Source organism: Gadus chalcogrammus, chromosome 8, assembly GCF_026213295.1.
Source record: "Gadus chalcogrammus isolate NIFS_2021 chromosome 8, NIFS_Gcha_1.0, whole genome shotgun sequence".
Taxonomy (NCBI): Eukaryota; Metazoa; Chordata; class Actinopteri; order Gadiformes; family Gadidae; genus Gadus; species Gadus chalcogrammus.
Genome location: NC_079419.1, coordinates 25,221,635 through 25,247,149, shown reverse-complemented (window position 1 = coordinate 25,247,149; position 25,515 = coordinate 25,221,635). Strand labels below are relative to the sequence as shown.

At 43.3% G+C, this 25,515-nt stretch overlaps 1 protein-coding gene and 1 pseudogene across 1 annotated transcript in view; both read left to right on the top strand.

Annotated features, from left to right (window-relative positions):
• The window catches only part of LOC130388074 (phosphatidylinositol 4,5-bisphosphate 3-kinase catalytic subunit alpha isoform), a 44,427-nt gene that overhangs the window by 12,731 nt on the left and 6,181 nt on the right, over positions 1-25,515 (top strand). Inside the window, exons 10-18 of the mRNA XM_056597404.1 lie at positions 3,072-3,196; positions 3,327-3,408; positions 3,687-3,851; positions 4,258-4,361; positions 4,596-4,767; positions 5,327-5,433; positions 8,414-8,535; positions 9,061-9,139; positions 9,624-9,794. Of these exons, the coding sequence (XP_056453379.1) occupies positions 3,072-3,196; positions 3,327-3,408; positions 3,687-3,851; positions 4,258-4,361; positions 4,596-4,767; positions 5,327-5,433; positions 8,414-8,535; positions 9,061-9,139; positions 9,624-9,794 (1,127 nt within the window). The remainder of the gene's footprint in view (positions 1-3,071; positions 3,197-3,326; positions 3,409-3,686; positions 3,852-4,257; positions 4,362-4,595; positions 4,768-5,326; positions 5,434-8,413; positions 8,536-9,060; positions 9,140-9,623; positions 9,795-25,515) is intronic.
• On the top strand, positions 10,410-25,119 carry LOC130388075 (uncharacterized; annotated as a pseudogene).

Genomic DNA, 25,515 nt, shown 5'->3' with positions numbered 1-25,515 from the left:
AGGGACTGTGCGCTTCTGAGAGCGGATCTTAGTGACTGATCCATTCGTCAAATCAGGCCTACTCTTGATTTGTAAAACTAAATAAAAAAATCTGGGCCTATCATTGGGTCTATTTTTGCCCTCAATGACTGAAGCTATTGGTTTGGCTATGTTAGCTACAATTGGTTTAAGAAAAATGAAGTCACAAGACCAAAAGTGATGCCATTTAAAATGCATCATGCTCTGAATCATTCACTAACATCCTTTCCACAATATCAAACAGAACTGTCAGAGTAACAAACAACTAAAAGACCAACAAGAACATTATTTCACAACTATTTACATGGGCTGTAAGCCTATCATTGTTCGAGGAAAATGTGGATGTTAATGGGTGTTGCAGAATGTTGGTTATGGTGTTAAGCCAATTAAGATTGAGGGACTTCATTTATAGACCAAGTCAATCCTCCTCGGTGTTTGTGTTGCAAAGATATCAGTGACCTGTTCATCACCAAACTTCAGAATTACGGTGTGGTTAGCTACAAGTTTTCAGCACCCTTTCAGACTGCTTGGTAGCCCAACGGAGGAGTGCTGACAAAATAGGTAGGCTCAGTGTGGCGTTCAATTCGGGACCTTGCCTAACTTTTGGTAGTGGAAACAAGAATATAAGTGAACCGAACCGCACCGCTCGGTGGAAACGCCAATATAATGCCGCGTTTCCACTGCAGGGTGCGGTACGGTTCGGTTTGCCTCGCCTCAGTCCGGGAGGGAGGGGGCGGTATAGTCCAGCTCAGTTCCGAGGTCGCGTTTCCACCGCCGACGGTACCCTTTATGGTAGGCCGGATGTCGATCGACGCTGCAGCTACGTAAACATCGTAAACAACGTCTTCCGCCCCAAGAATGCAGAGGAACGTCTCCACCTCCTTGTTCGCCCAAGCAAGCGTTTTACGCGACATGTTCATTGTAAAGAATAATACCTCGAGGCTACTGTTTGTTTGTTTTTATCCCCACGGCGCCCGGAAGTGATGATTCTGTCGACCAATCAACGGAGGGGGTGTGTAGCTGGAGAGGGCTGTCCGGGCTGCTCCACAGCCTTATTGGTTCATAGCGCTGCCAGGGCTCCTGCTTATTGGTTCATAGGGCAGCCAGGGCTCCAGCCTATTCATGAATAGATTTTGGCACGATTCAGACACCGTAGCTGGTCACATCCTCTCAGAGGAGGAATTTCCTCTCCCCCATTGAACCCCATGTTATTCACCAGCCGCCAACACTGCCGGTGACATGAATGGGAGTCAGTGGAGGCTGAGGGAGGAATGTCCTCAAGCAGTGATTTTCAATAGGCGATAGGGGGTGCTAATGTCCCTTTACCCAGGGAAACTAACATTACATATACAAAGGCATTAAAGTGGTCATATTTAAGGGCATTATTTCATTAATAGTCTGGGCAATCTACATTTTTTATTTTCAACAATGTTAAGGAGGATCTTCCTCCCTCTGCTCACTGGAGAAGCCTCCACGTGTGTGTGTGTGTGTGTGTGTGTGTGTGTGTGTGTGTGTGTGTGTGTGTGTGTGTGTGTGTGTGTGTGTGTGTGTGTGTGTGTGTGTGTGTGTGTGTTAGGGATCGACCGATATATCGGTCGGCCGATATTATCGGCCGATATTCGCGTTTTTTACGTGTATCGTATCGGCCGATATGCGGCCGATTTTCGCAGATATTTTTTTCGCCAATTTTTTTTTTTTACTTGTTCTACCTCACCTGTTTTTACTATTTGTTAAATATAGTTTTTTATATTGAAGTTCAATAAATGTTCCTTTTTTTTAATTGAGACTTGTAACATTTGTTATCAGTTTAATTTTTATGATTGAGGGAGAAAAAAGAGAAAAAAAAAAAAGTAGTATCGGCTCTAAATATCGGTATCGGCGTATCGGCTAAGGCTGAAAAATATCGGTATCGTATCGGCCCTAAAAAATCCGTATCGGTCGATCCCTAGTGTGTGTGTGTGTGGTTGTATTTCTGCGTGTTTCCGTTTAGCTGTGTGTGTCAGTGGTTGTATGTCTGCATGTTTCTCTTTAGGCGTGTGCGTGTGTCTCTTGGAGTGTGTGTGTATGTGTGTGTGTGTCTCTAGGCGTGTGTGTGTGCGTGTGTCTCTAGCCGTGTGTGTGTGCGTGTGTCTCTAGCCGTGTGCGTGTGTCTCTCTAGCAGTGTTGTTTTTGGCAGGCATTTTAGATTTAGTTTTAGTCTTAGTCTTTTTGACGAAATGCTTCTTAGTTTTAGTCCCATTTAGTCATTTCTATCTTTGAAAGTTTTAGTCTAGTTTTAGTCTGACGAAAACTCAAAAGGTTTTAGTCTAGTTTTAGTCCGACGAAAACTCGTCCACCAGCCTCTCTCTGTAGTGTATGAGTGTGTGTCAGCCGTGTGCGTGCAGGCGCAGCTGCGCGCGAGCACACGAGCCAGTGTTGCGGGGGGGGGGGGGTGGAAGGGTCTCACGTGACGCGTTTTATCCAATCAGGTTGCTTGGATGCTCCCATTGAAACCCATTCTATTCTACGTGAACCACCTACATGTAAGCCGCTAGAAGCAGTTAAAATCGGAGCGGACTAGAGCGGACTGGAGCGGAGTCAAATCCCCGCTCCGGCCTTTGAATTTAAAACCGCTCTGCGCTCCAACCCGCTCCAACGTATTTCTTCCGCTCCGCTCCACCACCCGCTCCACGCTCCGCTGCGCTCACATGCTCTCACTAACAATTTAGTCTCGTCTAGTTCTCGTCTGACGAAAATGTCTAAATTTTTCGTCACATTTTAGTCTTTATATGGCTTTGGTGACGTTCGTCTTAGTCTCATTTTCGTCATGGAAAAAAGGGGTTTGACGACGTCATTTTCGTTTTCGTCTTGCCTGACGAAAACAACACTGCTCTCTAGGCTTGTGTGTGTGTGTCTGTCAGTGGTTGAATGTCTGTGTGTGTTTCTGCGCATGTCTTTGTCAGCATTTGTGTAAGTATTAGTGTGTGTAGATGGGCCGGTGTTCTGGCAGTACAACAGCACAGTGTCAGGATGTGATCAGCGGATCTAATCCTAGGGACTTGTATTGTGCCCAGAGTAACAGGTTGGCGCGTGACAACCCCCTGACTGACAGCGACAACGAGCAGCTCCACTTGGTCTGTAGCAGGGACCCCCTCTCTGAAATCACAGAGCAGGAAAAAGACTTCCTCTGGAGGCACAGGTGAGGCTGTGTTTTCTTTCTGATTCCATTATTAAGTAGCGAGAAGCTCTCCAAACCTAACCTGTGCAATATGCTGTTACTATATTTATGCATATGATATGAATTATTAAACATTTCTGTTTGTTTGTAGACATTACTGCTTCAACATACCAGACATCCTTCCCAAGCTCCTGTTGGCGGTGAAATGGAACTCCAGAGATGAGTCTGCACAGGTACGCCGTGTTCGCACTTCCAAACGCTGACGGGCTCTTATTTTGAAGGGCATCACATGGGTAACCGCTTCGGCCTCTGGCCTTGTTCGTCAGATTAATGCAACTCCAGAGATTTTTACAGCGATAACGCTGGGACGAATGTGCTTTGGAGTGCATTTTAGGATGTTGGAAAAGTAAATAAATACAACGTAAATGGAAGTCAAAGTACTGTTTGTTTTGGTGGGGGTGGGCACAGCACACATTTCCATGTGTGCTGAAGGGCTTGTTTCCCCTCCCAGATGTACTGCCTGCTGAAGGACTGGCCGGCCATTAAGCCTGAGCAGGCAATGGAGCTGCTGGACTGCAACTTCCCTGACCCCAAGATCAGGGAGTTTGCGGTGAAGTGCCTTGAGAAGTACCTTACCGACGACCGGCTGTCACAGTACCTCATCCAGCTGGTGCAGGTGTGTGTACTGCGTAGTATACTGGGAGGGTCTAGTGGTTTGGGGACTCTACTGGAGAACCATTAGTATTGGTATGATACTCAGTGGATATTGGGGTAGGAACCCAAATATCTGCACCCCAATATGCGCTGTCTTGCGTGTAGGCATCCCGAGGTCATGAATGACTTGTATCTTAATAAGTAAATTAGCGATAAGTTGTTTTGGATGAAATTGTCTGAATAAATACTTTATAGATGCTATCCAATGTGAGTGTTTGAATCCGGTCATCTGATTGGATTCATACAGCGTTCTCTATTGTCTGTTTCTAAGTGTGTAAGCAAACATTTATGTAACATGATTTATATAACACGTACTTTACTTGTTATTTTTAACAAGTAAAAAATGATCTTGTGTGTCTGGTCTCTAGGTTCTGAAGTACGAGCAGTACCTGGACAACCCACTGGCTCGGTTCCTCCTGAAAAAAGCCCTGACCAATCAGCGTATAGGACACTTCTTCTTCTGGCATTTGAAGTGAGGAATCAGGAAGCTGTTAGCCGATAGCTCATGTGATCCCGTGGACCTTGCCTCACTTCACATCGACTCGTTCATTTAATAGAATGGAAGTGTTAATTAGTCTTTGTTTGACACACCAGTGTAATTACTCTTATTTGACAAACAAAACCAACACTATACATAAGAAAATACGCCCTCCCTCGCTATCTCTCACATGCCCCTATTCTTTCTCTGTGTCCCTCGCCCGACCAGGTCGGAGATGCACAACAAGACGGTGAGCCAACGGTTCGGCCTGCTGCTGGAGTCCTACTGCCGGGCATGTGGTATGTACCTGAAGCACCTGAGCAGACAGGTGGAGGCAATGGAGAAGCTCATCAACCTCACAGACCTCCTCAAGCAGGAGAAGAAGGACGAAGCCCAGAAGGTAAGGGACTAAAAAGGTACCTAGCCCTTACCCTAAAGGGATGAAGGCGTGGACACACACTCTCTCACCTTGGTTCACAGTCTCCCTCCTGTGTTTCAGCGACTCACTTAATTAATTAATTTACTATATTTAATAATAAACAGCAACCCGCTTTGAAGGAGGAGTGAGTGACAGTGGGGTATAGAAATGGGCTGACAGCCGCACGGGCGGTCTGGTCGGCACCTCATATCAGATCTCAGCGCACTCGATAAATGGTTGTTGGGATGTTTTTCCTTTTGTTTGGCTGAGGAAACGATGATGAAACAAAGTTTATTTTGCTGCCAGAAGAAAAAAACACGGAGAAGTGTGAAAACCGTAACTAATAACGTTTGAGACGCACCCTGGCACGCTCCCATGCCCACACACTGTCTGCCAAGAGCTGTTGGAACACACAGGGGAGGTGCTGCAACGAAACGGCGTGTTAAATCACCTGACATGCCTTTTTTAATGCGACACTTATTATAAAGAGGGGGAGGTAGATTTAATCATTTCGTTTTTTATGTCTCTTTGCTCTTGCCAGGTCCAAATGAAGTTCCTGGTGGAGCATATGAGGAGGCCCGACTACATGGACGCCCTGCAGAGCTTCACCTCGCCCCTCAACCCCGCCCACCAGCTGGGAAACCTCCGGTAGGAAGACTAGCGCTACGGCTAGGAAGCAGCCTAGCTCTCAAGCTAGTACATAGGCAAGCTCTCATGCTAGTATGAGGTCAAGCTCTCAGGCTAGAAGGTAGCTCTCTCGCTAGCTCCCACGCTAATATGTAGCCTAGCTCCCATGGCTAGTATGTAGATTATTTATCATGCTAGTGCGTAGATATGCTCGGGTAAGCTACTATCTGGCTATCTCACACTAGAAGATAGGCTAGATAGCTTTCCCTGTTCCATAGGCTAGTGGAAAAAGCTAGTTCTCAAAGTATGTTGCTATATAGCTTTCCTTGGTATTGGATAGTATGTAGGCAAGCTCTTGCATAGCCTAGCACTCAACCTAGTACCAAAGCTATAAAAAGCTATATAAAGACGCCTCATTCCCGCCCCCGCCGCCCCCTCACAAACACAACAAGCATGGAGGATACCGGTGAAGAAAACGAGACGGCGGCGTGAGATGAAATTGTTTCAAAGAGGAGAAACAACGGCTCCATAATATGGAAATGGTTCAGGTTTAAAAAAACAGATGAGCAGCAGCTGCAGGTCATCTGCAGAGAGTGTAGTTAAACCGTTGCGGCTAAAAGTGGAAGCACGACAAATCTGTTCAGCAGCGGCACAATGTGCAGTATGAGGAATGTGTAAAACTCTGTGGCTGTGCTGCTGCATCACCGGCCACGACAGCTTCTTCTGCCCCGAAACCAGGGCCGGCGCTCGGCAAAGGCGACCTAGGCGATCGCCTAGGGCGTCAAATGTGTTGGGGGCGCCCTCTGGTGGCGCCCTTAATTAATTAATTAAAATATACAAAACAAGCGAAATTAAACCAAACATGTTCCCAAATGGAACGGAGAAGGGAGGGGGCGTGGGATTAAAGTTAGGGCGCACTGAAACCCTCACCGTAGTACGCAGGACAATGCGTCAAAGCCATCTATCCCACTCTATTGAAAATATCGAGATATATATCACCATTCAGCCAAAAAATATCAGGATATCATATTTTGCCTATATCATGCAGCCCTACTATGTTGCCTAGCTCTCACGCCTGTATGTAGGCTGGCCCACTGTTGTTGAGCGTGATAGCTTTCAGTGTTTCCCCAAGCACTGTATGTTTAAGGCGGCCGCCTGAACAACAATAGGGCCCCGCCTTGATTACCAATGTAACCCTCCTGTTATGTTCCGGGTCAAATTGACCCGTTTTAAAGTTTGAAGATCTAGGAAAAATAGTTAAAAGTATTTTTTCAGTATGAAACTTCTTCTGCTTGCCTTAATTAGTGTAATCAACATATACTATGAAAATAGTTCATCTCACATATTTGCAACCACCCCCTGCATGTTTATATCACATAGATACTGTTTGGGTCAATTTGACCCAGCAGTAAAACTGGAGGTAAAAGGGTGTCAGAAATGTCAGATTAATTCTTTCTTTACAACTGTGAGACATATCAACAAGCTGACACTCAACAGGGGAGGGTCAAAACATATCAAATATTCTCTGCATGGGAGTCCTACCAACATTACACTCTGTCAGGCAGACCTTTACAAAATGAGCAGCAGAAGCAAATGGATGACAGTCCAGGAGGCTCGGGACTTCATCACTGATCATGACAGTGAAATAGAGGAGGATGTGTCTGAAGACGAAGACGATCTTGAGCTAAAAAATCTGATTCTAATGAATCTGATTTTGAACCAGATGAGGGAATTGCTATTCCTATTCCTCCTAGCAAGACATTCATGTCAAAACATGGTGAAATACAGTGGTCTTCATCCCCAAATATGAGTCAGGCGAAACTGTCTGCAGAAAACATAATAAAGACAGTGCCAGGGCCCACTAGGATGGCAGTGACGCGTGTGACTGACATCAAGTCAGCTTTTGAGCTGGTCATGCCAAATTCAATACAGAAAATCATTCTGGAAATGACTAATCTATGAGGGAGACGTGTTTTTGGGGAGAAGTGGAAGGAGCTGGACAAAAAACTTTTAGATGCGTATTTGGGGCTCCTCATCCTGGCTGGGGTCTATAAGTCCAAGGATGAATCGACAGCCAGTCTGTGGGATGCAGAGACAGGCAGGGCTATATTTCGAGCCACAATGTCTCTGGAGACTTTTCACATATTCTCCAGAGTAATCAGATTTGATAATCGAGAGACAAAGGCTGGTAGACGGGAGAGAGACAAGCTGGCAGCTGTTAGGACATTGTGGGACAAGTGGGTAGAGCAACTTTCACTACTCTATAACCCAGGCCCTAATATCACAGTGGATGAAAGGTATAATAATAATAATAATAATAATAATAATAATAATAATAACAATAATACATTTAATTTAGAGGCGCCTTTCAGGCCTAAATCGTAATAAAGTGGTGAAACATAAAAATAAAAAGTTTGAACAAATATCTTTTTTTTTTAATGAAAAAAACGATTGAATTATCCTAATTGAACCATTACCTGTTAGAGGTAAGGAACACTATTGCACTAAATATTGATAGAATAGTTACTAATGGAGTTAGTAATGACATGTTCACACTGCTTGTTAGGATTTTTTGGGTTTAGGACATCTTTTGGATGATAAATATGCACCGGGTCAAATTGACCCGGGAACACCATTGCTGTTCCTGACAAACGAACATAACAGGAGGGCAAATATATGTAGATTTTTTTTATTTTTATCATCAAGCATTAACAAAGTACAAAACTCTCGTAGCGAAAGAAAACATACTTCCATCAAGTACCAAAAATAAAGATAAATAATGCATCGGTAATACTGTTCTAAACAATAATCGTGCCATAAAGCTTTTTGAATGGAATTGAAACGGCGGCACCCGGTGGTTGTACACATTCTAACTGAAACCCTCACCGAAGACCGCAGGGCCATGAGACAACCCCCCCCCCCCCCCCCCCCGCTTTTTTTTTCCCTAGTCCATGTGCTATGCTTTTGTTCGCTTATTGGTTTTGAATGTGTTGTATTGTAGGCTAGAGGAATGCAGGATGATGTCTTCTGCCAAGCGACCTCTTTGGCTGAACTGGGAGAACCCTGACATGATGTCTGAGCTCCTCTTCCAGAGCAATGAAATCATCTTCAAGAACGGAGATGGTGAGCTCACGACGCCTCCCTCTCCCCACTCCCCCATGTCCTTCCTTCCTTATTGCCTATTTTCCCGGCAGTCTTATCTTTCCTTGTCTCATATTGTGACGTGCACACAGTATAGTTGTGTAGCATAATGCATGAGCAGAGCCTATTTATACAACACCACTCCCCTCTGTGGTCCTTAACCCTGACGCGTCGCCAGGAACGTGTCCAACTCCACACGCCACAGCTCCTCCTGCAGCCTGCCGCATCGCAGACGGATGCAGGCGGTTAAGTTCATGCAACCTCAGCCTCAGTTCCTTAAGGGACATCAGGTGATCAAAGAGGTGCTCCTGCTAACATGTTCACCCTTCTGTTCTCTTTCCAATGGTCCATCCTCAACTCCCCCTCCCTCACCCTCTCGACATCTCAAACACCTCTCCACATTGCCCTGCCCCTCTCTATATCTCTTCATCTCTCATCCTCTTTCTCTCTCCATCTCTCCTCCCTCCATATGTCTCTCGCTCTCCCTCTCCTCCTCTCTACCTCCAGATCTAAGGCAGGACATGCTGACGTTGCAAATCATCAGGATAATGGAGAACATCTGGCAGAACCAGGGTCTTGATCTCAGGTAGGCTCCCCGTCTCCGTAGTGACAGCCCTGTGATAGAACCGGACTGGCCCTGCCCCCTTCCTCCTCCTCCTCCTCCTCCTCCTCCTCCTTCCCCTTCAACTTCTGTTTTATCTGTGCTGCAGTACCTGCATGCTGATTTACAGTGGTGATTTAAAAGTGGCTCCTATGCTCATTCTATAACCCTCTGTATCACACACACTCACTCTTTTGCTCACTTGCTTCTCTTTCTCCCTCTCGCTAGTAAAGTCTCAAGGTACCAGATAAATCCTATGATCCATTGATCTATTAAAAACACTTCGTAGCTTCTTCTTCTACACTTTGCTTTGGAAGATTCTTAGAATATTACATTTCTTTTAATTATTACAACCAACACACACCATGTCCTTCACTCGCGTGCAATCATATATGGTTAAACTCGCACACACACACATTCTTAAACAAACATACTCACACCTCACTCTCTCACTTGCTGTGCCGTGCAGGATGCTTCCATACGGGTGCTTGTCCATCGGGGACTGCGTGGGTCTGATCGAGGTGGTGAGGAACTCCCACACCATCATGCAGATCCAGTGCAAGGGCGGCCTGAAGGGAGCGCTGCAGTTCAACAGCCACACGCTGCACCAGTGGCTCAAGGACAAGAACCGAGGAGAGATGTGAGCTGTTTTACCTTTCTCCAGGTCTTTACAGTGGTAATCCTGGAGGCAGGATAGTCCAGTAGTCTCTGTTTCTCTTTCAAGAAGTTCTGATCCATTCAAAGTGGGGCTGTTACTGTAGTACAGGGGTGCCCAACCAGTCGATCGCGGTCTACCAGTAGATCGCCGACAGATCCCAAGTCGATCGCGAGGGGTGAAGAAAAAAAAAAGATTTTTTTTTTTTTTTTTTTTTAATAAAATTAAATTTGCGCGGGACATATACGCGCGGTAGCGCATGTGCTGTTAACAGCAGTTGAAAGCCGTCAACAGTAGTTACACACTCCTAAACGTTGGCATGGCTGAGGGGAAACAAGCTAAGACCTACCATTTTCACCCTGAGTGGGAGGAAGATTATTGATTATCGTTGAGAAGGTGCCGTGCGCAGACGGAATGAAACCCCCACTGAAGTCCGTAGGTTCACGATACAACCCCCCCCCCCCCCCCCCCCCCCCCCGTCAACAATTGTTCTCTCCACCCCCCCCCCCGCTTGAAGGTAGGTTTGCTGGTGGATCTCGGGAGGTTGGCTACTTGAAAAGTAGATCTTGGGTCAAAAAAGGTTGGGCACCCCTGCTGTAGTATAACTACTTTCAAATGTGAGTGGAAAGTTGGGTAACTGTATCTCCATCAAGGAGTACGTAATGGGATATGAAAGAATCTCCAAATGCGTACTGCGATTTGTGAACGTGTATTCAGAATCTGCATGTGCCTTTACCTATTGAGATTTGTAAATGTGTAAAACAAATCTGTAAATGACCAAACAAATCTGTAAATCCATATGGCTAAGTATTTTGCTCAAGTCATCAGTTACTTGTGCGTTGACGTAACTTTTCTGCATTGTCGGAGACCTGCAAATGTGTGTGGCGATTTGCAAATGTGTTTGGAGATTTGTCTGTGTGTTAGTAGTTATACTGTCCACATACCAGCAGTCGGCAGTAGCACCCAGTGATTTTAAAATTGACAGGGCTGGGCTGTGTTTGCAGAGTCACTAGAATATGATCATTAAAGGAGACATATTATGGTGTTTTCCCAGCAAGTAAACATAGTATTTGAGTTCTAGAAAACATGTTTTTGAAGCTGTTTGCTGGAAATAGCTTTTAGAAAAAAACTCGCCTACCGCTATTCCCCTCTGTTTCAGTCCCTTCAGAATGCGCTGTTTCTGGTGTCTGTAGCTTTAATGCAAATGAGCTGCTGCCCATTGACCAATGAGCTGTCAGACTGCACCACAGCATGGAAGAGAAGGGATTGTTGCCGTTTGCGGAGTCCTGAGCTCTATATCATATAATATTATAATAATAATATTATATATTGGTTTTTATATAATATTAGATCCAATATCACGGCCAAAAGCTATGGGTGACTCAGATTACATTATGAATCATAAAGACTGCGTTTGACATCTCTGGCACTTCCACAAAAAGTAAAGAGTCGTAGTGGGGGATATCTCGGCCATGGTTGAGAGGAATTGGGGGAAAGGAACTTTGGCCTTGACTCTCTGAAGTCCATGAACCATGACATGGAGGAGATTGTACTCCGGGAGGTGAGCTGCCGGACTTGCCGCCGAGCTTCACGCGCCGGAGCTGCCGGACTGCCGCCGAGACCTACCCCCGCCGGACCTGCCTGCTTCGGTGGCAGTTTAGCTCCCGGAGTATCCACAAGTTTCCTGGGGCGGTTGCTGGGGAAACGTTTGTGGGCCACACTTCCGGTCGCCCACTACGCGTCGCGCCACAGCTGTGTTTTTACCTGATCAGCTGGCAGGCTATTCACATCACTCGCTCTGTCACTGAATAAACTGATGGCTTTAAAAAGCTCGGGAACAACGTGTGCCGTTCGAGGATGTACTAACAACCAGACAAAACTAAATAATTGGTTGAAATCTGAGTGTTTTGACCACAAGCCGAAAAATAAAGAATGTTCGTGCCGGAAATGGTACAGCTTCCATCGACTGCCCAATGATGAAGAGGCTAAAAGAAATTGGCTGAAGAACCTGAACTTAAAACAACCTCCGAAATGTTGTTATGTCTGTTCGTTTAATTTTGTGGACAAAGCGCCAACGGAAGAAAACCCTTACCCAATGCTTTATCTGGGTTATGAGAAGCCACCTGAGAAGAAACGCCGAAGAGTCGTTGAGTGTTGACAGTCAAGTCGCAACAACAGGTATGCTAAATTTGATATCGACGCATTATTTTTTTTATGTAACATTACGGTAGCATACAGTATACTCTATTTACGTTGGTTAAGTCAATGGTGTATCCTCACTTTCATCCTTAATTTAGAAATTATCATAGGTCAGTGTCCTGTTAAAACCTTGTCTAGATCTATTCTGTACACCAATGCATGTTTAGACCCTCATCCAATTATCTCCATCTATGTCTCCATATTATTATTACCTGCAGACCAAGCTGTGATGGTGTTCGAGCAGCCTCAAACCTTCAAGGATGCCCAAACACAGTGGATGGATCCAGCTGAGGAGGACCATACCTACTCTAAAGGATCCATCCTTATATGTGACATGATCATCACACCTGCCCCTGAGATCTCACTGTCCATTGCAGAGGTTACACTGAAAGGTGATAAAGACTGTCTGCTGTACACAGGGATTCCTCTACTTGTGTTCAACACTCTTGTCTCCTGTCTACAAGGTTTTGTGCGCCAGTCATCAACAATGCCAGCTCAAGATGAAGTTTTGTTGACACTCATGAAGCTCAGACATAACTTTGCTGTAGCTGATTTAGCGAGGCGCTTTAAAAGATCAGCCAGTCAGGTCAGTAAAACACTTACGCATTGGGTTGATATCCTTGCTGAGCACACCAGGGACCTCATTCCATGGCTGCCCCGTGACACTATAAAAGCAACTATGCCAAAGGTTTTTCTGCCACATTTCTCTGATTTAACTATTTCAGAGGCTTTTGGTGGGAAGTGTAGTGACAGGTATATTACACAGAACTCAGGGTTTCTTGATTTTTTTACGTCCTGGTGATGTGGTGATGGGGGACCGTGGGTTCACAATTAGAGATCTTGTTGAGGAGAGGAGGGTAAGGCTAGTCATACCTGCGTTTACACGCAAACGCAGCCAGCTAACCAATGAGCAAGTGACTCAGATGAGACGGATAGCAAATGTACGCATTCATGTGGAACGGGCTATAAGGCGTCTCAAAGTGTTCAAGATCCTGTCACAAACCGTGCCAATAAGCTTAGTTCCTAAAATTGATAAAATACTTCAGATTTGTGCAGCTCTCATAAATCTGAGAGGAGAGCTTATCTCCAGCAATTAATATCTTACATATTATTAAACAACATCTTGTATATTTATGAATTACATTTATTTATTCCTATTTTTTTTTTTTTTTTTTTTTTATACATACACATTTATTTATAGAGAGAAACATACATACATAGATGCATATATATATATTGTACAGAGATAGATGCAGAGAGATACACACAGATTCATACATAGTATTAAGATGGATACAGAGAACAGTGTAGATACTTTATAAATTTAGAAAAAATAGACAGGATAATTCTAGAGATAATTACATATATATACAAAGATGAAAAAGGTCACTTCTGAATCACATTCATCACATTGTTGAAATGGGGTTAATGTCATATTCTTTTTTTCTTTTTACAATAGAACACAAAAGATGTATTTGTACATATATTATATGAAGTTTTATTTATACTACAAATGTAAATAGTAACACAATAACAATTTATTTATACATATATATATGTATTAAGTTTTATTTATAATTCAAATGTATTTGAACCATTGTTTTGTTATTTTTGCATCTCACAGAGTGAGACTTATTGCCAACTGATATGCAAAACTGTTCGAGGTACTTGGGGCAGAGATGTAGTTTATTTTCTCCAAAATCATCAGCCAACCTGGGAAGCATATGTAGAAAATAAAAATGATCTTGTTTGTCAGTGTAATCTTTGTCAAATGGAATTTCCAATTCTAAATGTTCCTTTTGTGTCCAGATAACCAATGTGCATCTCTGTAGACCAAGGCACATCATAGCCACCTGTGTCTAAAATAATAGAAAATACATTAAATTGGCACCAAATAATGAATATTAGTTCACATTATATTGTTTATCTCTTGTAATCGGCTAATGCAGCTAGTATTTCTTGCCATTAAAAACAACCCTGCTTACCTGAAGGTAGTATCCAGCTCTTCCATTTGGCAAAACGAGGTACTTTCCATCATCCAAGATTTTGATGTCACCGTTTGGCCGGGTGAGAAATTCTTCGAGAGACATCAGACTCTTGAAGGGGCACTTGATCTCAAGAAGTTTTGTCCCATCAAGGATCCCATCTGGACTGGCTGCCAACCAGGGGTGGTCAGGATGCACCACAAGTACTTTGTTGTGCACATCATGCCCTCTGCTCTCAAGGAGTGTGATGACCCTGACTTCATTGTCAGAGCCATATTTCGTGGCTGTGTTCCCGGTGAAGGTGGGGTACACGTGCTCATTGAGAAACTTTTGGGGGTCTGTGGTGTGTCGTTTGGGGACTCATTTCACTGTGCTTGCAGTGAGACGCAGTCTCCTAGCGTCATGCCAAACCTGTGACCTACTCTGGGTCTTTGTGTCCATTTCCAATGTGGATATTTGATTGGGGGACAAAGCAATGTATGATTGGTAAAACACTGAACACTTCCTACATGTCCGATGTGTGCTATGATCAGTATGGTTCTCAATTTGTAATTCTGAATCTTGGTTTGGCCCTGTGCTAGGTTCTACATCTGCTCTGTAAGCAAGCTGGATAATACCATGATTTTGAAGCTGATAGAGTGGAGCCATGATTGAGGAGTTGATGTGTGTTTTGAAATCCTCATGGTTACTGAAGAGTTGGGGAGAGGGTGTGGAATTGTTTTGTTCTGGCCTTGATGGATGGGGATATGTGTCCTGGCGTCTGTGGCGCCTAAAATTAATATGCTTTGCCTTTACCAGACCAACATTCCTCTTTGCACCAGTATTCCACTTCCTTTGCACATCAGTACATGCTGTCCCTGTCACACCTTGCCTGACTGCATTCTCAACCTACAAGAAGGAATGGTTTCACATTTTCTTATTATCACATGCTGAAACCGACTTATATGCTGAAAGGTTGTATCAGCGATGTTTGGGTGACGTCCGGTGACGTTCTGTTGGTATTTGAAGCAAGATCCCAAACAAACAGAGCCAGCTCGCCCCTCCCTTCCGTGTTTCATGCATCCAGCAAAACTATCATGAACGCAGCGCAAAAAAACCACAACACCCACCCCTGGTCAGTGATTGGTTGGAATACTATTTATTTCGGTTTTGAGTGGTTGTTTTAGTACCATGTTTTTGTGTACGATCTCGGAGCATAGGCTGCAGAGACGCGTTTTTTTGATGGCCTGCTTATGGGGCGGTTAGATAATGGATCGTGAGGATAGATCAGATGAATGTGATAATTTATGTTTCGGCCTAGAATCCCTGATACAACCTTAAGTAGTCTTTGAGCTAGTGTCTCAAAATCATGTATTTCACCAAAAGATCTTAGTTCTTGTCATGGCACATAATATGTGGTGTTGCAATACCTTCCACAATATTGCTGCTGCATGACTACAGGAGCGTCCTGCTCCTGCTATACACGAACAGCCTGCTGTCTGTATCACTCCTGTCGTTGATACCAATACCCAGGCCTTAGGAGCATTTCACCGGTGGAGGCATGAATATGTATTGAAATTGGGTCCTATATGTAGTCGAATAATAAAATAAAATTCTAATTTGGTGCCGTCTTGACCGAGAAAAGGCAGAAAGTGACTTTTTGGCGCTTGTGGATTGAAGACAACAACTCCCACCATGCACAGCTTCGCTGGTGGCCACTCCCGCTGATCATCTCCGCCTATCGGACACCTCCTTGTTCCATCTACTAATGGAACAAATCAGCGTGGAGCTTGACCCGACGTCACTGGCAGAGAGTAGTGACGCTTGCACAGAAGCATACGGCCGACATCTTTCTTTATTCTGGGTGGAAATAGTAACATAGTTACGCCATTAAATGCGTTTATGTAAACATTTTTAGCGAGAAATGTGCATTATACTTTCATCATGTTCGCTCGTTGAATGTGAAGGATGTTTGGTTTGATAGTTATGACGAAGAGGGAACGCTCCATTCACTTGCATGGACAGCGTCTCTGGTTGCTAAGCAACCTCAACGTCTTGGCGGACTATCTGCTGATCAACACTACGAATGCTGGAAACACATCAGACACACCATGTGAAGTTATTTAACCCGATTATTGTTATTTATATCCGAGATTATTTAATCTAACCCGATCTAAACTCTATCATACACCCAAACACGGCGGCGTTTGGGTTTCCTACCTCGGACTCCTAAATCCAGTTAGGCACGTTACACGCGTTTGGTGTGGCCGTAGCATTATGCGGTTTCACCCAAAAAATCGGCTTCGTGTGGACGGGGCCAAGAAGGCGAACATCGCGTCACCAAGTCACCAAAACAGCGCCAGGCGACTTACGCCACTATCTGTCAATGGATCGTGGATGCCTGGGCTGATATAACAGTCTCAACTGTGGTCCAAGCTTTCACAAAGGCAGGAATAATCACTGAACTGCCAGGCAACAGCAGCGACACTGACTCGGATAATGACGAGAGGGATCCGGGCATGTTGGATGCCGTACTCGCCCAACTGTTCAATTCGGACACACAAGAATTCAAGGGATTCGTAGATGGGGAATGAACTGAAAAGTGAGCTTATTGTTAAGAGATATTGATATTGATCAGATATTGATGAGATATTGTTAATATGCACATTAACGTTTGAACATCGTTACCATGGGAGTGACCGGAGTTGTCAGAACGCTTAATAAAGTTTGACTTTATCTGACTGTTTTGTTGACCTTCCCTTTAGCACAGCTTGGTCTAGTCGATGCATAACGCAACCCCAGTCAAACGTTTGACTGCAGTATCTTCTATTCTATGCGCTTTATAATCCGGTGCGCCCTATATATAAAAACAGTTCTAAAATAGGCCATTCATTAAAGGTGCGCCTTATAATCCGGTGTGCCTTATAATGCGGAAAATACGGTAGTCCTCGTTTGTATTTCTTTCGAAATGGTGAACTTTTGCATGGAGCCATCTTCTATGTCAGATCCAGTACCCTCCGCCAATGTACTTCAGTTTTATCAACAGCCTCTGTTATCTTAGCTTCAGACGCTGTGGATGTTAGTTTCTGCTGGTGAAGTCCCACCCACTGGCACTGCTCTAATAGGTCTGTAGCGTCAGTGGGTCCCACCCCCTCTAGGGGGTGGGACCCACTAGTGCCCACTAGTGGTTGTAGTCTTACGAGAATCATCCCCTCTTACACTTCCTATTTTCTTGTACGCAAAAATCGTCATATTGCGTCATTGAAAACAGGAAGTGTTGGAGATCGATACGGATCTCTCCAGTCTCTCCAGAAAAGAAGGGAATGATGCTAGATAGGGGTGCAACGGATCACAAAGCTCACGGTTCGGATCGGGTCACGGTTTTTGAGTCACGGGTCGGATCATTTTCGGATCAACAACAACAATAAAGATAACAAGACAAATGTGAGTTTAGATAAAATCTTTTAACTGTGTAAAAACAAAATAAAGTGAAAAATTAGGTAATAATCCTGCTTCCTTTAAGCATGGTCAATATATATTATATTTTTTAAATATTATAAACATTATTCCTTCTTCTTTTTAACATGGATAGGATAGTAAATAATCCCTAACCCTGGATTTACAATTCAGGATGTCTGCATTGCCTGGGGAGTTTAGAGTCTACACTCTCCCAAGGCAATGCAGACATCCTTATCTTCCTTTTTTTAGTTTGGTAGCGAAATACAGTTTCTGTGGTGTTTTATTTGGCATTTTGTAAATCCATTGATTTCGGTTGGGAGACTCATGCTCATTGCATGAGTCTCATGAGTTGGTTGTTGGTTGGTCTTTTCGCATGAGTTGGTTGTTGGTTGGTCTTTTCGCTCGGTTCTAGCCCTACTGTTGATACGCGAAAAGACTACAACCAAACCTGAAGACGTCCGGTTCCGGTTTACGTTTCAATGGGATTTACGGAACGCCAAATAAAACACAACAGGAACTGTATTTCGCTACGATACTTGATGATGTTGTTAATACCGGAATTGTCCTCTAAACATGCGCTGATCACGTCAACGCACAACTTTTTTTTTTAATCAGCCGATCCGCGGATCACTTGCGTCCCGAACCGTGATGGTTGATCCGTACGGATCACGGGAAACCCGTGAACCGTTGCACCACTAATGCTAGACCATTCAAAAATATGCGGGGGGTTCTAAAAATACAAAGTTTATGTGAAATGGGTGAAGTTGCCCTTTAAGATGGGTGTTATTAAGACTCTGGCTTGGCTCTATATCAGCTTTCAAGTAGACTAGGTGTTCTGTGACCTCCTATAACCACACTCGCCCGACTTTCTCGCTGTGTAAATACTGGTAAGCTTCGGAGCTTTTTAGGTTCATCATTGCCTTACCATCGCAAGACACAGACTCAATAAAGTAAGAGAAAATGCTGCTGTACGTTATCCTCGGCCATTTTTTAACTTCGTCTTCCCATGCAGTAACTGCAGAGGGCAAAGGAATAATTATGTTGCCGTTTTTTAACTCGGTGAGGTTGTGTTCCCACATTGTAATTGATGAATGACAGCTGGTGATTGTTTACGTCGATCTCGTAGTAACCGCCGGTTACTAACCGGAAGTGGAGCCCACAATTCGCGCTAAGCATCATGGGGCGTTGGAAACTTGTGGATACCCACCGGAGCAGCCGGAAGCTTCAGCGGCAGTCCAGCGAGGGTAGCTAGGCGGCAGTCCGGCAGCTCAGCCATGAGAGTACAATCCCTTTCTCCTCCATGTCTCCTCCTCCGGACTGCCGCCGAAGTTTCGGCAGCAGAGGCGGCAGAGATTGTACTCCAGGAGCTTAGCTGTGCAGGGCTGCCGCCGAGTTCCCCCCGCCGGAGCTGCTCCTCCGCTGGTCCACAAAATCTTAGCTATGCTCTGATTGGAGGGGAGTAGGGAAGTGGGAGGTAATATTTAACTGTGCCCACTTCCTACGTAGGAGGGGGCGCTGAAACGGACTCGCCAGTTTGATAGCTGTAGGTGGGGTACTTTCAGGAATGCATATCCCACTCAAAAAATCATGGACAGACTTTTCAAAGTTTGTATGCGTGTGGGAGCATAGCTGTGTGGCTTGAAAGACGTCACGTGAGAAGAGATTCCTAAACAAAGACGTTGGATCCTTATTTTACTAAACGAAAACGGTGAATGACCAAGCCGTCTTTGGTCATTCATGATCGTACAGGGGGTCACATTCTTGTAAGAACACGTTAAAGGGGACATATTTTTAAATCAACACTTTTCCTGGGTTTTGGGGTGTTGTTCTGGGCCCCTGCCGGAGCTGCCAGACTGCCACAGAAGCTTCGGCGGCAGTCCGGAGGAGGAGACATGGAGGAGAAAGGGATTGTACTCACGGAGGGTAGCTGCCGGACTGCCGCCGAGCTACCCCCGCAGGACTGCCCGCCGAAGCTTCGGCAGTCCGGCCGTCGTAGAAGCCGTCCGGCCGCCGCCGAAGCTTGTACTCCAGGAGCTGAACTGCCACCAAAGCTGGCAGGTCCGGCGAAGGGAGCTCGTGGCAGTGTTCCTTTACCCCAATTCTTCTTAACCATGGCCGAGATATCCCCCACTACGAGTCTTTACTTGTTGTGAAAGTACTAGAGACGTCAGACGCAGTCTTTATGATTCATAATATCATCCGAGGCGTACAGCTTTTGGCGGTGATATTAGATATGATATATAAATACCTATATATTATTATCATTATATAGATATAGAGCTCCAGGAGTCCGCAAACGCCAACAATCACTTCTCCTCCATGCTGTGGTTCACTCTGGCAGCTCATTGGTCAATGGGCAGCAGCTAATTTGCATTAAAGCTACAGACACCAGAAACAGTGCATTCTGAAGGGACTGAATCAGAGGGGAATAGCGGTAGGCACGATTTTTTTCCTAAAAGCTATTTCCAGAGAACAGCTTAAAAAACATGTTTTCTAGACCTCAAATACTATGTTTACTTGCTGGGAAAACACCTTAATATGTCTCCTCAAGGCCCTTTTACATCAGGGAAAAAAGAAAGATTGACTCAACCTAAATAGGTTAGAGAACCAACGTCCTTTCAGCGAAATGGAGTTTAACTTCTAATCCAAGTGTTACATATTTTAGGGATGGCGGTTTAGGATGAGGGGTAGGGATGTGATTAACTCAAAAATGTCATGGTCGAATAATCAGTGGGTGGTATGAACGAATAATCGATTATTCGATGTGTGCCGCCATTCACAAAGGCAGCCATGAATAATCGGCAAGAAATCACTTAATATCTTAAACCCAAAAAAACGACTACCTGCTAAGTAGTTCCAGTCAAATTGTCTGTTCAGCCTTCAAAACTAGAGCTGGTAAATTGTGAAAAATGCATTAAACTGTAATCAGACAACGTGTTTATATGCTCTAGTCTAGACCCTATAGTATCTGTGGTATAAAGGCTGGGACGAATTTTTAATTATATGTACAATGCATAAAGTTAGCTCTCTGGCGCATAGCTGAGCGGACTAGAATACCTCGCATTGCCAAGTCGTAGCTAAGGTCTGTCCTATTTACTGGAGGAGTGAACAACGTTTCCGTTGCATAAGAACCTTACGGGAGGGTAATGATTGTTCCAGGTATTAGTCAAACCCTCAGTTATGGCTTGTGAAAAACTTATATTTGGATTTTAAAACGCATGAAAATATAAATGAATGGTCTTCATTTATTTTCTTTGGCAAGTGACTATGGTATAAGCGGGATAATGCCCTTCGAAGTGTCCAACATTACTTCCGTACGTTAATTTGTGTTTATTTGAATGGGAAAAAATGTTAACGGTCCAAATGTTAAAAATCAACTTTGACCCTCGGGAACGAATAATCAAATAATCTGATATTCTGACCCATCCCTAATGAGGGGGATGATGATTGGGTAGTCATTTGGCGCTTTTGTAAATCCATTCATGTTTTTTGGAGGCGTTTGTTTTTTAAGTTGTTTACCCTGTTTTCTGGATCTATCTGGAGGCTTTCTCTGTCGGGTTAGGGTGGTGTCCAATGAGAAACTGTTACAACTACCCACTGATACCATAAAGCAACTCCTATTCAAGTACCTAAGTGCATGTTATGCATATTACTGATCAATATATATAACAGATGGTCTTTAATGCAGTTTAGGCAAGGCAAGGCAAGGCAACTTTATTTATATAGCACTTTTCATACACAAGGCAGACTCAAAGTGCTTCACATATAAACATTGTTATACAATAAAATAAAATAATAGATAAGTAAAAGAAAACGTATGCAAAGAAATGAGTAAAATAGAAAGTTAAAAAGGCTTTTTAGTAAGTAAAATTGAAAGTGCAATGTATTTAAGAAAGTGAGAAAATTAAATTGAAAGTTATTTAAGATCAGATCAACAGACTCTCTGGAACCCAAGTCGGGACTACAACCCGACCTAAAGGACAATCTATTACAATATTCTAGGACTCTAGCCCAGAACCAAAGGCAAACAACAAACGACAAACAAATATTCAGTGATTATTCTAGGACTCTAGCCCAGAACCAAAGGCAAACAACAAACAACAAACAAATTCAAAAGAGTTTCTTATGGCGTATATTCAGTGATTAAGCGCTTAATCACTTATACAGGTTTTCACTTCGTCAAGCTCTTAATGAGACAACTTCATTACTCAGCAAATGTCATGTATTTTTCTGGTAAAAATAGAAAATAAAGGGAAAAGTTAAAAAGGCATTTTAGTAAAATAAAGGTAAAGTATTTAAGATTTAGCAGAAAGCTAAAGCAAACATAAAAGTCTTCAATCTTGTTTTGAAGGTGCTCAGAGTTGGGGCAAGTCTTAAATCCTCAGGGAGTTTATTCCAGCTATTTGTTGCATAGTAACTAAATCCTGCTTTCCCATGTTTCGTGTTTACTCTGGGGATAATTAACAGATTGGTCTCAGAAGATCTTAGTGTTCTAGAAGGCTTATGTAGTGGAAGCATATCAGTTAAATATTTTGGGCCTAAACCATTTAGGGATTTATAGGTTAGCAACATGATTTTAAAATCAATTCTCTGACCTACAGGAAGCCAATGTAACGATTTAAGAATTGGTGTAATATGTTCAAATTTTTTGGTCTTTGTTAAAACTCTAGCAGCAGCATTCTGAACAAGCTGAAGCTTCCTTAGAGTTTGTTTTGGGAGACCTGTAAGGAGACCATTGCAGTAATCAAGCTTACTAGTGATAAAGGCATGTACAAGTTTTTGTAAGTCTTCGGTGGACATGAGCCCTCTAAGTCTTGCTACATTTTTAAGGTGATAATATGCAGTTTTTGTAACTGATTTGACGTGACTTTCGAAATGTAAATCAGAATCCATGATAACCCCTAGATTTCTGGCTTTGATTGAGGTTTTCAGGGACAGAGAGTGAAGGTGTTGGGTTGCTTTAAGCCTTTCCGTTTTAGCACCAAATACAATTATCTCTGTTTTATCCTCATTTAGCTGAAGGAAATTTCGGCACATCCAGTCTTTCACTTGCTCAATGCACTGGCACAGCAGATCTATGGGCCGATAGTCGTTTGGTGATAGCGATACATAGATTTGCGTGTCATCAGCATAGCAATGATGGTCAATATTGTTATCATGCATGATTTGCACTAGTGGGAGCATGTAGATGTTGAATAAAGAGGGTCCTAAGATCGAACCTTGTGGGACTCCACACATCACGTTGGTAGATTCTGATACAAAGTCGCCAATGGAAACAAAGTAGTTCCTATTTTGTAGGTAGGATCTGAACCAATTTAAGACTGTGCCTGAAAGCCCCACCCAGTTTTCTAACCTGTCCAAAAGTATTGTATGGTCTACAGTGTCGAATGCAGCACTGAGGTCTAGTAGCATTAGTATTGAGGTTTTGCCAGAGTCTGTCTTAAGACGGATGTCGTTTGCAACTTTAATGAGGGCGGTCTCAGTGCTGTGCAGGGGTCGAAATCCTGATTGGAAGGTGTCATAACAACCAGTTGATGCCAGGAAGTGATTAAGTTGCTGGAGGACAACTTTCTCAATGATTTTACTTATGAAGGGCAGATTTGATATTGGTCTGTAGTTGTTAATAATAGAGGTATCTAGGCTCCGCTTTTTTAAAAGGGGTTTAATAACTGCAGTTTTCAGGGCTTTTGGGAAGTTGCCTGACTGGAGAGAGTTGTTAACTATCTGCAATATGTATATTGCTAGGCAGTCAAAAACATTCTTAAAGAGGTTGGTAGGTAAAGAATCAAGGCAACAGGTGGATGGCTTTAGTTGTGTAACAGTTTCCACAAGAGTTTTAGAGTCAATAACATTAAAGCATGCCATCCCTGCCACGTTACTTTTGCCTGAACAGGGTGGTAGTCCAACATTTTTGTTTGAAGTGGAGATATTGATGGCGCGTCTGATGCCTTCAATTTTATCAGTATAAAAAGCTGCAAACTCATTGCATTTCTGCGTGGAATGGAGATCAGGTGGAATTTGTGTTGGGGGGTTGGTCAGTCTGTCAACAGTTGCAAATAGGGTTTTTGCATTATCATTATTGGATTTAATGATATTGGAGAAAAAAGTTTCTCTAGCACTTTTTAAGTCTGAATTGTAGGCACGGAGGCTCTCTTTGTAGATATCATGGTGAATATGAAGTTTTGTTTTACGCCAGATGCGTTCAACCTTCCTGCATTCTTTTTTCTGTGCTGTTACAGAAGCAGCTTTTCTCCAGGGTGCCTTTTGCTTTCCAGAAATCGTTTTAACCTTGAAAGGTGCAATGACATCCATGACTTTCAAAATTTTCAAATTAAAGTTTTCTACAAGATCATCAGCAGAACATGGGTTGAGAGGTGGTAGTAAGGAGATGGCCTTTCTAAAAAGTACATACGATTCTTCATTGATATACCGTTTTTTGACAGTATTTGATTTTGTCTGTATGTTGGGAATAAAAGATATATTAAAGAAAACACAAAAGTGGTCAGACAAGGAAGGATCAGTCACAGAGAGATCAGAAACATTGAGGCCCTTTGTGATAACCAGGTCTAGAGTGTGGCCCTTACAATGAGTAGTATCTTTCACATGTTGGGACAGTTCAAATGTGTCCAAAATGGTAAAAAGTTTTTTTGCACACTTGTCATTCAAATCATCAGTATGAAAATTGAAGTCACCAGTTATAACCAGACAGTCAAAGTCTGTGGAGATGCTAGACAATAATTCTGTGAATTCATCGAAAAAATTTGCAGAGTATGTGGGTGGCCTGTAAATAATTAATAGGAGAACTCTGGGGGAGCATTTCAATACAGCACAAAGGTATTCGAATGATGGAAAATCACCAAATAACATGTTTCCCCTGAAAATCATTTTTAAATATAACAGCAACCCCTCCACCTCTTTGTCCAGATCTACATGCATCAAAAAAGTTATAGTTGGGAGGAGCTGTCTCTATCAGAACGGTTGCACTGTTATTTTGTTCCAGCCATGTTTCAGTTAAAAACATAAAATCCAGTTTAGAGGTGGTAATAAAATCATTAACTAAAAATGATTTGTTATTAAGGGACCTAACATTAAGTAGACCCATCCTGATGGTGTTGTTGATAGGCTTTAAGGTTGTTTTTGGTTTGGAGGAAATATGTATGAGATTTGTGAGGTTAGCAGTGTGTCTAAGTTTCCCTTTGTTTACTCTCTTAGTGGTTACAGCAGGAATGCAAAAGTTGCCATGTTTTGACATAGGCAACCTTGGGTTCAGCAGATTATGCGAAACGTCCTTTGTCTACGGCTGAACCCTTTTTTGTCTCAGTAATACTCAGGATTACTATCAGTACAGGGGGCGGGGGGCTGGGGCGCCCTCCGCTTTGGTGTTATCAGCCTGTGGGAATGACCTGCCGATGCTATCATTGACACAGATGCAAGTTTGATGCCTACATATTCCTGTTTCTTAAATTCAGTTTAACACCTCGGATTAGAGTTGTGTGTCTTGAGAAACGTTAATAGGCTTTTTTTATGCTTCAGCATGTCCAACATGTACATGACCATGGGGACTATGACTAAGCAACCCCATTGGGATTTGTTGAACTGATTTATTCACAGGCTAAAGCCGCAAATTATCCACCTTGGTGCGATGGTGTGGTGTTAAATTGAGTTGTAACTGATGACGTGTCTATATATTCCTGCTCTTGGAGCAAAACTCCTTGACGTGTGTGTGTGTGTGTGTGTGTGTGTGTGTGTGTGTGTGTGTGTGTGTGTGTGTGTGTGTGTGTGTGTGTGTGTGTGTGTGTGTGTGTGTGTCACAATCAATCATCAGATCGGGCACATACCGATACTGAAAACACATTTGCATATTCCTGTAATCATTAAAAAATCCCAGTACGCTAATGGAGATTTCTTATCACGTTTATGAATCTGATTATCCGTACACGGATTAGGACAGTTAATCAACTCTTCCCCCGCAGTTGTAAACAGTTAGGCTACAATATAGATAGTAAACCCGAAGTCTGCAGGCCTGGTTTGGATGTCTGAATCCTAATTATAAAAAGTGACTCTTTAGCCTAGAGCTATTTGCT